Below are 13,049 nucleotides of genomic sequence, written 5' to 3' on the forward strand. Positions count from 1 at the left end.
GGTGGTAATGATATTATTCTATGTGTAGGTGGGGAGGGGTGATAATGATATTATTCTGTGTGTAGGTGGGGAGGGGGGATAATGATATTATTCTATGTGTAGGTGGGGAGGGGTGATAATGATATTATTCTATGTGTAGGTGGGGAGGGGTGATAATGATATTATTCTATGTGTAGGTGGGGAGGGGTGATAATGATATTGTTCTATGTGTAGGTGGGGAGGGGGGATAATGATATTATTCTATGTGTAGGTGGGGTGGGGTGGGGTGATAATGATATTATTCTATGTGTAGGTGGGAGGGGGGATAATGATATTATTCTATGTGTAGGTGGGGAGGGGGGATAATGATATTGTTATATGTGTAGGTGGGGTGGGGTGATAATGATATTATTCTATGTGTAGGTGGGGAGGGGGGGATAATGATATTATTCTATGTGTAGGTGGGGGAGGGGGTGGAAAATGATATTATTTTATGTGTAGGTGGGGAGGATAATGATATTACTCTATGTGTAGGTGGGGGAGGGGGTGGAAAATGATATAATTTTATGTGTAGGTGGGGAGGATAATGATATTATTCTATGTGTAGGTGGGGAGGATAATGATATTATTCTATGTGTAGGTGGGGAGGAGTGTAATGATATTATTCTATGTGTAGGTGGGGAGGGGGAGGAGGGGGGATAATGATATTATTCTATGTGTAGGTGGGGAGGAGTGTAATGATATTATTCTATGTGTAGGTGGGGAGGGGGGTGGATAATTATATTATTCTATGTGCAGGTGGGGAGGGGGGATAATGATATTATTCTATGTGTAGGTGGGGAGGGGGGTGGATAATTATATTATTCTATGTGTAGGTGGGGAGGGGGGATAATGATATTATTCTATGTGTAGGTGGGGAGGGGGGTGGATATTGATATTATTCTATGTGTAGGGGAGGAGGGGGGATAATGATATTATTCTATGTGTAGGTGGGGTGGGGGGTGAATTTTTTATTTCTATGTGTAGGTGGGGAGGGGGATAATGATATTATTCTATGTGTAGGTGGGGAGGGGGGATAATGATATTATTCTATGTGTAGGTGGGGAGGGGGGATAATGATATTATTCTATGTGTAGGTGGGGAGGGGGGATAATGATATTATTCTATGTGTAGGTGGGGAGGGGGGATAATGATATTATTCTATGTGTAGGTGGGGAGGGGGGATAATGATATTATTCTATGTGTAGGTGGGGAGGGGGGGATAATGATATTATTCTATGTGTAGGTGGGGAGGGGGGATAATGATATTATTCTATGTGTAGGTGGGGAGGGGGGAGGGGGCTGATAATGATATTATTCTATGTGTAGGTGGGGAGGGGGGAGGGGGCTGATAATGATATTATTCTATGTGTAGGTGGGGAGGGGGGATAATGATATTATTCTATGTGTAGGTGGGGAGGGGGGAGGGGGCTGATAATGATATTATTCAATGTGTAGGTGGGGGGGATAATGATATTATTCTATGTGTAGGTGGGGAGGGGGGATAATGATATTATTCTATGTGTAGGTGGGGAGGGGGGATAATGATATTATTCTATGTGTAGGTGGGGAGGGGGGTGGATAATGATATTATTCTATGTGTAGGTGGGGAGGAGGGGGGATAATGATATTATTCTATGTGTAGGTGGGGAGGGGGGATAATGATATTATTCTATGTGTAGGTGGGGAGGAGGGGGGATAATGATATTATTATATGTGTAGGTGGGGAGGGGGGATAATGATATTATTCTATGTGTAGGTGGGGAGGGGGGATAATGATATTATTTTATGTGTAGGTGGGGGAGGGGTGATAATGATAATATTCTATGTGTAGGTGGGGAGGGGAGATAATGATATTATTCTATGTGTAGGTGGGGTGGGGAGGGGGGATAATTATATTATTCTATGTGTAGGTGGGGTGGGGAGGGGGGATAATTATATTATTCTATGTGTAGGTGGGGAGGGGGGATAATGATATTATTCTATGTGTAGGTGGGGAGGGGGGTGGATAATTATATTATTCTATGTGTAGGTGGGGAGGGGGGATAATGATATTATTCTATGTGTAGGTGGGGAGGGGGGTGGATATTGATATTATTCTATGTGTAGGGGAGGAGGGGGGATAATGATATTATTCTATGTGTAGGTGGGGTGGGGGGTGAATTTTTATTTCTATGTGTAGGTGGGGAGGGGGGATAATGATATTATTCTATGTGTAGGTGGGGAGGGGGGATAATGATATTATTCTATGTGTAGGTGGGGAGGGGGGATAATGATATTGTTATATGTGTAGGTGGGGTGGGGTGATAATGATATTATTCTATGTGTAGGTGGGGAGGGGGGGATAATGATATTATTCTATGTGTAGGTGGGGGAGGGGGTGGAAAATGATATTATTTTATGTGTAGGTGGGGAGGATAATGATATTACTCTATGTGTAGGTGGGGGAGGGGGTGGAAAATGATATTATTTTATGTGTAGGTGGGGAGGATAATGATATTATTCTATGTGTAGGTGGGGAGGATAATGATATTATTCTATGTGTAGGTGGGGAGGAGTGTAATGATATTATTCTATGTGTAGGTGGGGAGGGGGGTGGATAATTATATTATTCTATGTGCAGGTGGGGAGGGGGGATAATGATATTATTCTATGTGTAGGTGGGGAGGGGGGTGGATAATTATATTATTCTATGTGTAGGTGGGGAGGGGGGGATAATGATATTATTCTATGTGTAGGTGGGGAGGGGGGTGGATATTGATATTATTCTATGTGTAGGGGAGGAGGGGGGATAATGATATTATTCTATGTGTAGGTGGGGTGGGGGGTGAATTTTTTATTTCTATGTGTAGGTGGGGAGGGGGGATAATGATATTATTCTATGTGTAGGTGGGGAGGGGGGATAATGATATTATTCTATGTGTAGGTGGGGAGGGGGGATAATGATATTATTCTATGTGTAGGTGGGGAGGGGGGATAATGATATTATTCTATGTGTAGGTGGGGAGGGGGGATAATGATATTATTCTATGTGTAGGTGGGGAGGGGGGATAATGATATTATTCTATGTGTAGGTGGGGAGGGGGGATAATGATATTATTCTATGTGTAGGTGGGGGAGGGGGGATAATGATATTATTCTATGTGTAGGTGGGGAGGGGGGAGGGGGCTGATAATGATATTATTCTATGTGTAGGTGGGGAGGGGGGAGGGGGCTGATAATGATATTATTCTATGTGTAGGTGGGGAGGGGGGATAATGATATTATTCTATGTGTAGGTGGGGAGGGGGGAGGGGGCTGATAATGATATTATTCAATGTGTAGGTGGGGGGGGATAATGATATTATTCTATGTGTAGGTGGGGAGGGGGGATAATGATATTATTCTATGTGTAGGTGGGGAGGGGGGATAATGATATTATTCTATGTGTAGGTGGGGAGGGGGGTGGATAATGATATTATTCTATGTGTAGGTGGGGAGGAGGGGGGATAATGATATTATTCTATGTGTAGGTGGGGAGGGGGGATAATGATATTATTCTATGTGTAGGTGGGGAGGAGGGGGGATAATGATATTATTATATGTGTAGGTGGGGAGGGGGATAATGATATTATTCTATGTGTAGGTGGGGAGGGGGGATAATGATATTATTTTATGTGTAGGTGGGGGAGGGGTGATAATGATAATATTCTATGTGTAGGTGGGGAGGGGAGATAATGATATTATTCTATGTGTAGGTGGGGTGGGGAGGGGGGATAATTATATTATTCTATGTGTAGGTGGGGTGGGGAGGGGGGATAATTATATTATTCTATGTGTAGGTGGGGAGGGGGGATAATGATATTATTCTATGTGTAGGTGGGGAGGGGGGTGGATAATTATATTATTCTATGTGTAGGTGGGGAGGGGGGATAATGATATTATTCTATGTGTAGGTGGGGAGGGGGGTGGATATTGATATTATTCTATGTGTAGGGGAGGAGGGGGGATAATGATATTATTCTATGTGTAGGTGGGGTGGGGGGTGAATTTTTTATTTCTATGTGTAGGTGGGGAGGGGGGATAATGATATTATTCTATGTGTAGGTGGGGAGGGGGGATAATGATATTATTCTATGTGTAGGTGGGGAGGGGGGATAATGATATTATTCTATGTGTAGGTGGGGAGGGGGGATAATGATATTATTCTATGTGTAGGTGGGGAGGGGGGATAATGATATTATTCTATGTGTAGGTGGGGAGGGGGGATAATGATATTATTCTATGTGTAGGTGGGGAGGGGGGATAATGATATTATTCTATGTGTAGGTGGGGAGGGGGGGATAATGATATTATTCTATGTGTAGGTGGGGAGGGGGGGATAATGATATTATTCTATGTGTAGGTGGGGAGGAGGGGATAATGATATTATTCTATGTGTAGGTGGGGAGGGGGGGATAATTATATTATTCTATGTGTAGGTGGGGAGGGGGGGATAATTATATTATTCTATGTGTAGGTGGGGAGGGGAGGGGGATAATGATATTATTCTATGTGTAGGTGGGGAGGGGGTGTGATAATGATATTATTCTATGTGTAGGTGGGGAGGGGGGATAATGATATTATTCTATGTGTAGGTGGGGAGGGGGGATAATGATATTATTCTATGTGTAGGTGGGGAGGGGGATAATGATATTATTCTATGTGTAGGTGGGGAGGGGGGATAATGATATTATTCTATGTGTAGTGGGGAGGGGGGATAATGATATTATTCTATGTGTAGGTGGGGTGGGGGGATAATGATATTGTAATACATTTCAAATTTGACCTGTTTCTTAAATTCTATAAGCCCATAACCATGTGTGTGAGGTGGATACTTTGGTTTCAAAGTAGATTTGTTTAATTCTATGTGTAGGTGGGGAGGGGGGTGTGATAATGATATTATTCTATGTGTAGGTGGGGAGGGGGGATAATGATATTATTCTATGTGTAGGTGGGGAGGGGGGATAATGATATTATTCTATGTGTAGGTGGGGAGGGGGATAATGATATTATTCTATGTGTAGGTGGGGAGGGGGGATAATGATATTATTCTATGTGTAGGTGGGAGGGGGGATAATGATATTATTCTATGTGTAGGTGGAGAGGGGGGATAATGATATTATTCTATGTGTAGGTGGAGAGGGGGATAATGATATTATTCTATTCTATGTGTAGGTGGGGAGGGGGGGATAATGATATTATTCTATGTGTAGGTGGGGAGGGGGGTGGATAATGATATTATTCTATGTGTAGGTGGGGAGGGGGGTGGATAATGATATTATTCTATGTGTAGGTGGGGAGGGGGATAATGATATTATTCTATGTGTAGGTGGGAGGGGGGATAATGATATTATTCTATGTGTAGGTGGGGAGGGGGATAATGATATTATTCTATGTGTAGGTGGGGAGGGGGATAATGATATTATTCTATGTGTAGGTGGGGAGGGGGGATAATGATATTATTCTATGTGTAGGTGGGGAGGGGGATAATGATATTATTCTATGTGTAGGTGGGGAGGGGGGGATAATGATATTATTCTATGTGTAGGTGGGGAGGGGGATAATGATATTATTCTATGTGTAGGTGGGGAGGGGGGATAATGATATTATTCTATGTGTAGGTGGGGAGGGGGGAGAATGATATTATTCTATGTGTAGGTTGGGGAGGGGTGGATAATGATATTATTCTATGTGTGGTGGGAGGGGGGATAATGAATTATTCTATGTGTAGGCTGGTGGAGGGGTGATAATGATATTATTCTATGTGTAGGTGGGGGAGGGGGGATATGATATTATTCTATGTGTAGGTGGGGAGGGGGGATAATGATATATTCTATGTGTAGGTGGGGAGGGGGATAATGATATTATTCATGTGTAGGTGGGGAGGGGGGATAATGATATTATTCTATGTTAGGTGGGGGAGGGGGGATAATGATATTTTCTATGTGTAGGTGGGGAGGGGAGGGGGTTTTAGATTATTCTATGTTAGGTGGGGAGGGGGGGGATAATGATATTATTCTATGTGTAGGTGGGGAAGGGGAGTGTGATAATGATATTATTCTATGTGTAGGTGGGGAGGGGGTGGATAATGATATTATTCTATGTGTAGGTGGGGAGGGGGGATATGATATTATTCTATGTGTAGGGTGGGGGAGGGGAGGGATAATGATATTATTCTATGTGTAGGTGGGGAGGAGGGCATAATGATATTATTCTATGTGTAGGTGGGGAGGGGATGGGGACTAATGATATTATTCTATGTGTAGGTGGAGAGGGGGGATAATGATATTATTCTATGTGTAGGTGGAGAGGGGGGATAATGATATTATTCTATGTGTAGGTGGGGAGGGGGGGATAATGATATTATTCTAGTGTAGGTGGGGAGGGGGGTGGATAATGATATTATTCTCTGTGTAGGTGGGGAGGGGGGTGGATAATGATATTATTCTATGTGTAGGTGGGGAGGGGGATAATGATATTATTCTATGTGTAGGTGGGGGGGGATAATGATATTATTCTATGTGTAGGTGGGGAGGGGGGATAATGATATTATTCTATGTGTAGGTGGGGAGGGGGGATAATGATATTATTCTATGTGTAGGTGGGGAGGGGGGATAATGATATTATTCTATGTGTAGGTGGGGAGGGGGGATAATGATATTATTCTATGTGTAGGTGGGGAGGGGGGATAATGATATTATTCTATGTGTAGGTGGGGAGGGGAGATAATTATATTATTCTATGTGTAGGTGGGGAGGGGGGATAATGATATTATTCTATGTGTAGGTGGGGAGGGGAGATAATGATATTATTCTATGTGTAGGTGGGGAGGGGGGATAATGATATTATTCTATGTGTAGGTGGGGAGGGGGGATAATGATATTATTCTATGTGTAGGTGGGGAGGGGGGATAATGATATTATTCTATGTGTAGGTGGGGAGGGGGGATAATGATATTGTAATACATTTCAATTTGACCTGTTTCTTAAATTCTATAAGCCCATAACCATGTGTGTGAGGTGGATACTTTGGTTTCAAAGTAGATTTGTTTAAGATGACCAAGAAACACTCTGTGTGGCTCTCTTTCCCTCTCTCTCTTTCTGTCTCCATTCCCGCTATTCCCCCTCCCACGCTCCATCTCTCACCATCTCTCCATCTTTCCATCTCTGTGTGCAGACGTGAATGAGTGTAAGGAGCAGACTGCTGATTGCCCCAACAACTCATCCTGTGTGAACACCCCAGGGTCCTACGTCTGCAACTGCCAGTCTGGGTACACACTAACAGAGAGCAAGTGTGAAGGTGAGAAACATGCTTTAATCGTTTGGGACTCCTTTCAACGTGTCACTTCGTATAAGTGTGTGTGAGAGTGTGTGTGAGTACTTTGTGCGTGTGAGTGTTTGTGTGTGTGTGTGTGTGTGTGTGTGTGTGTGTGAATGTTACATGTCGAGGAAACAAACCCTCGACATGTTCAGAGTCCTCTTATCTGTGCAGTATTGAGAGTTGATCGAGAATGTTAATAATTATCTACTTTGTGGGGGGGGGGGGGTGGATAATGATATTATTCTATGTGAAGGTGGGGAGGGGGTTTTTAATGATATTTTTCTATGTGTAGGTGGGGAGGGGGGGATAATGGTATAATTCTATGTGTAGGTATGGAGGGGGGGATAATGGTATAATTCTATGTGTAGGTATGGAGGGGGGAGGAGGGTGGATAATGATATATTTATATGTGTAGGTATGGAGGGGGGAGGGGGGTGGATAATGATATAATTCTATGTGTAGATATGGAGGGGGGAGGGGGGTGGATAATGATATAATTCTATGTGTAGGTATGGAGGGGGGAGGGGGGTGGATAATGATATAATTCTATGTGTAGATATGGAGGGGGGTGGATAATGACATACTTCTATGTGTAGGTATGGAATCAATGGAGGAGAGGTTAGGGATTTACTGGAGGAGAGGTTAGGGAGTCACTGGAGGAGAGTTTAGGGAATCACTGGAGGAAGGTTAAAGGTGTCACTGGAGGATAGGATATGGAATCACTGGAGGGGAGATTAGCGAGTCACTGGAGGAGAGGTTAGGGAATCACTGGAGTAGAGGTTAGGGATTTACTTGAGGAGAGGTTAGGGATTTACTTGAGGAGAGGTTAGGGATTTACTAGAGGAAAGGTTAGAGAGTCACTGGAGAGGAGGTTAGGGAGTCACTGGAGGAGAGTGTAGGGAGTCACTGGAGGAGAGTTTAGGGAGTCACTGGAGGAAGGTTTAAGGAGTCACTGGAGGATAAGATATGGAATCACTGGATCGGAGATTAGCGAGTCACTGGAGGAGAGGTTAGGGAATCACTTGAGGAGAGAATTGGGAGTCACTGGAGGAGAGTTTAGGGAATCAATGGAGAGGAGGTTAGGGATTTACTGGAGGAAAGGTTAGCGAATCACCGGAGAGGAGGTTAGGGAGTCACTGGAGGAGAGTGTAGGGAGTCACTGGAGGAGAGTTTAGGGAGTCATTGGAGGACAAGATATGGAATCACTGGAGGAGAGTTAATGGAGTCACTGGAGGTTAGATTAGGGAATCACTGGAGGAGGTGTTAGAGTGTCACTGGATGAGAGGTTAAGGATTTACTGGAGGAAAGGTTAGGGATTTACTGGAGGAGAGGTTAGGGAGTCACTGGAGGAGAGGTTAGGGAATCATTGGAGGAGAGGTTAGACAATCACTGGAGGAGAGGATAGGGAATCACTAGAGGAAAGGTTAGAGAGTCACTGGAGGAGAGGTTAGGGATTCAATGGAGGAGAGGTTATTGATTTACTGGAGTAGATGCTAGGGAATCACTGGAGACGTTAGGGAATCACTGGAGACGAGGTTAAGGATTCACTGCAGGAGAGTGTATGGAGGAACTGGATGATTTTTTTAGGGAGTCACTGGAGGATAAGATATGGAATCAATGGAGGAGAGATAATGGAGTCACTGGAGGAGAGATTAGGGAATCACTGGAGGAGGGGTTAGGGTGTCACTGGAGGAGAGATTGGGGAATCACTGGAGGAGAAGAGAGGGAATCACTGGGGGAGAAGTTATGGAGTCACTGAAAGAGAGATTATGGAATAACTGGAGGAGAGTTTAGGGAATCACTGGAGGAGAGATTAGGGAATCACTAGAGGAGAAGTCAGGGAATCACTGGAGGAGAGGTTATGGAGTCACTGAAAGAGAGTTTATGGAATAACTGGAGGAGAGATTAGGGAATCACTAGAGGAGAAGTCAGGGAATCACTGGAGGAGAGGTTATGGAGTCGCTGAAAGAGAGGTTCTGGAATAACTGGAGGAGAGTTTAGGGAATCACTGGAGGAGAGGTTAGGGAATCACTGGAGGAGGGGTTAGGGAATCACTGGAGGAGGGGTTATGGAATCACTGGAGGAGGGGTTAGGGAATCACTGGAGGAGGGGTTAGGGAATCACTGGAGGAAGGGTTAGGGAATCACTGGAGGAGGGGTTAGGGGATCACTGGAGGAGAGGTTAGGGAATCACTGGAGGAGGGGTTAGGGAATCACTGGAGGAGGGGTTAGGGAATCACTGGAGGAGGGGTTAGGGAATCACTGGAGGAAGGGGTTAGGGAATCACTGGAGGAGGGGTTAGGGAATCACTGGAGGAGGGGTTAGGGAATCACTGGAGGAGAGGTTAGGGAATCACTGGAGGAGGGGTTAGGGAATCACTGGAGGAGGGGTTAGGGAATCACTGGAGGAGGGGTTAGGGAATCACTGCTTTTTCAATATATTCCCTTTTCTCTTCAGACCTCGATGAGTGCCAAGATTCACCTCAGGTTTGTGGCAGCAACGCCAGTTGCCTCAACACCATTGGGAGCTACCACTGCCAGTGTCAACCTGGGTTCAGATTCTCTCATCACACTGTGAAGGTGAGTCCACAAGAGGGCTTCATTGTGTGTGTGTTTTTTCTTGATTGATTGATTAATTGACTGCTTTAGTTGGAAACATCACTACATACTGTACATATGTATTTATGGGCAGATTTTATAGAGTCCATAGAGACTATAGCATTTATGTTTATATAGACTATTGAGACAATCGATACTGAGGGACTAAAGATACTAAAGAGACTATAGAGACTGTAGAGGAACCGCAGAAGAAGGTAACGACAAGAGAATGGTTGAAGATGCATAAGGAGTAACCAGAGGGGATTCCTGGGTGTGTTGGGGAATAGTGAATGTGGATATGAGTGTTGAAATGACAGGTTAAGATGATTGACATTTGGATATTAAGAGATTGAAATGTGGATATTAACACATCGATATTTGGAAAATAATTGGTAAGCTGAAGTATTGAATTTTGAATAATAAGAGATATTATTTGTACTGAGTGAATGAGAGCTGTCAGGGGACTATCCCCGGTGTGGAAGAGGTGTGTGTCTGAATGAATACCCCAACCAGTTCCAGCCACTGGTTTGAAAGAGGTGTGTGTCTGAATGAATACCCCAACCAGTTCCAGCCACTGGTTTGAAAGAGGTGTGTGTCTGAATGAATACCCCAACCAGTTCCAGCCACTGGTTTGAAAGAGGTGTGTGTATGAATGAATACCCCAACCAGTTCTGTCCACCGGTTTGAAAGAGGTGCGTATCTGAATGAATACGCCAACCAGTTCTGTCCACTGGTTTGAAAGAGGTGTGTATCTGAATCAATACCCCAACCTGTTCTGTCCACTGGTTTGAAAGAGGTGTGTATCTGAATGAATACCCAAACCAGTTCTGTCCACTGGTTTGAAAGAGGTGTGTGTCTGAATGAATACCCCAACCAGTTCTGTCCACTGGTTTGAAATAGGTGTGTATGAATGAATACCCCAACCAGTTCTGTCCACTGGTTTGAAAGAGGTGTGTGTATGAATGAATGCCCCAACCAGTTCTGTCCACTGGTTTGAAATAGGTGTGTGTATGAATGAATAACTCAACCAGTTCTGTCCACTGGTTTGAAAGAGGTGTGTGTCTGAATTAATACCCCAACCAGTTCTGTCCACTGGTTTGAAAAAGGTGTGTGTATGAATGAATAACTTAACCAGTTCTGTCCACTGGTTTGAAAGAGGTGTGTGTCTGAATGAATACCCCAACCAGTTCTGTCCACTGGTGTGAAAGAGGTGTGTGTCTGAATGAATACCCCAACCAAATCTGTGAGCTGAGTTTTAACATTATATAGGGATTCTGCATGATGTGAAGATATGAAAGGAGAGAGTACTATTACCGAATATACTGTATGAATATTATACTGAGGTACTAGAGATGTGATGATCTAACAATGTATGTAGAGTATAATGGGTTACTAGAGATGTGATGATGTAACAATGTATGTAGAGTATAATGGGTTACTAGAGATGTGATGATGTAACAATGTATGTAGAGTATAATGGGTTACTAGAGATGTGATGATGTAACAATGTATGTAGAGTATAATGGGTTACTAGAGATGTGATGATATAACAATGTATGTAGAGTATAATGTGGTACTAGAGATTTGTTAATGTAATATGTTGTTAGTGGCTTTCAGAGAGCACTTTAATAATGTGGTGTCTTAGTATTTTGAAGTGTTTTTGAATACAAGGTCATACGAGGAAAAGAGGAATTGAGACTCATCATATTAGAGGCTGCCATCTGTTGTTTGGGTTAAAGATAAGCTTCCTGTGGACAAATAGATAAGCTGCCAGTGAAAATGAACAGAACTCACTGAACTCAAACAGGCTGTAAGGGACATTTGGGACAGAAAGAGTAGACAGTACAAGTCAAAAGTTAGGACACGCCTACTCATTCAAGGGTTTTCTTTATTTGAACTATTTTCTACTATCAAATAACACATATGGAATCATGTAGTAACCAAAAAAGTGTAAAACAAATCAAACAATTCTAAGAAGACACCCTTACGTTGTTGACAGCTTTGCACACTCTTGGCATTCTCTCAAACATCTTCAGGAGACAGTCACCTGGAATGCATTTCAATTAACAGGTTTGTTTTGTTAAAAGTTCATTTGAGGAGGCAGGCGTGGTACACAGAATATAGCCTTATTTGGTAAAAGACCAAGTCGACATTATGGCAAGAACAGCTCAAATAAGCAAAGAGAAATGTCAGTCCATCATTACTTTAAGCCATGAAGGTCAGTCAATGTGGAACATTTCAAGAACTTTGAAAGTTTCATCAAGTGCAGTCGCAACAAACATCAAACACTATGATGAAACTGTCTCTCATGAGGACAGCCACAGGAAAGGAAAACCCAGAGTTACCTCTGCTGCAGAGGATCAGTATTATAGTTACCAGCCTCAGCGATTGCAGCCCAAATAAATGCTTCACAGAGTTCAAATAACAGACACGTCTCAACATCAACTGTTCAGAGGAGACTGCATGAATCAGGCCTTCATGGTCAAATTACGGCAAAGAAACCACTACTAAATTACTCCAATAATAAGAAGAGATTTGCTTGCACCAAGAAACACAAGAAATAGTCATTAAACCGATGAAAATTTGCCCTTTGGTCTGATGAGTCCAAATGTGAGTTTTTTGGTTCCAACCGCCGTGTCGTTGTGAGACACAGAGTAGGTGAACTGATGATCTCCGCATGTGTGGTTCCCACCGTGAAGCATGGAGGAGGAGGTGTAATGGTGTGGGGGTGCTTTGCTGGTGACACGGTCTGTGATTTATTTAGAATTCAAGGCACACTTAACCAGCATGGCTACCACAGCATTCTGCAGTGATACGCCATCCAATCTGGTTTGCACTTAGTGGGACTATCATTTGTTTTTCAACAGGACAATGACCCAACACACCTCCAGGCTGTGTAAGGGCTGTTTTACCAAGAAGGAAAGTGACTGAGTGCTGCATCCGTTGACCTGGCCTCCACAATCACCTGACCTCAAACCCAATATACATTGTTTGGGATGAGTTGGACCGCATAGTGAAGGAAAAGCAACCAACATGTGCTCAGCATATGTGGGAACTCCTTCAAGACTTTTGGAAAAGCCTTCGAGGTGAAGCT

General features: G+C 43.5%; 1 protein-coding gene across 5 annotated transcripts in view; it reads left to right on the forward strand.

Annotated features, from left to right (window-relative positions):
* Positions 1 to 13,049, forward strand: part of LOC116358998 (adhesion G protein-coupled receptor E1-like) — a 62,136-nt gene that overhangs the window by 19,633 nt on the left and 29,454 nt on the right. For all 5 annotated transcript variants that reach the window (XR_004206578.1, XM_031811590.1, XM_031811589.1 and 2 more), the window contains 2 exons: positions 7,216 to 7,338; positions 9,816 to 9,937. Coding sequence is in view for 4 of the 5 variants with exons in the window: in XM_031811590.1 (XP_031667450.1) it covers positions 7,216 to 7,338; positions 9,816 to 9,937 (245 nt within the window). In the remaining variant the exon portion in view is untranslated. The remainder of the gene's footprint in view (positions 1 to 7,215; positions 7,339 to 9,815; positions 9,938 to 13,049) is intronic.

The sequence above is a fragment of the Oncorhynchus kisutch genome, unplaced genomic scaffold (assembly GCF_002021735.2).
Source record: "Oncorhynchus kisutch isolate 150728-3 unplaced genomic scaffold, Okis_V2 Okis01b-Okis20b_hom, whole genome shotgun sequence".
NCBI lineage: Eukaryota > Metazoa > Chordata > Actinopteri > Salmoniformes > Salmonidae > Oncorhynchus > Oncorhynchus kisutch.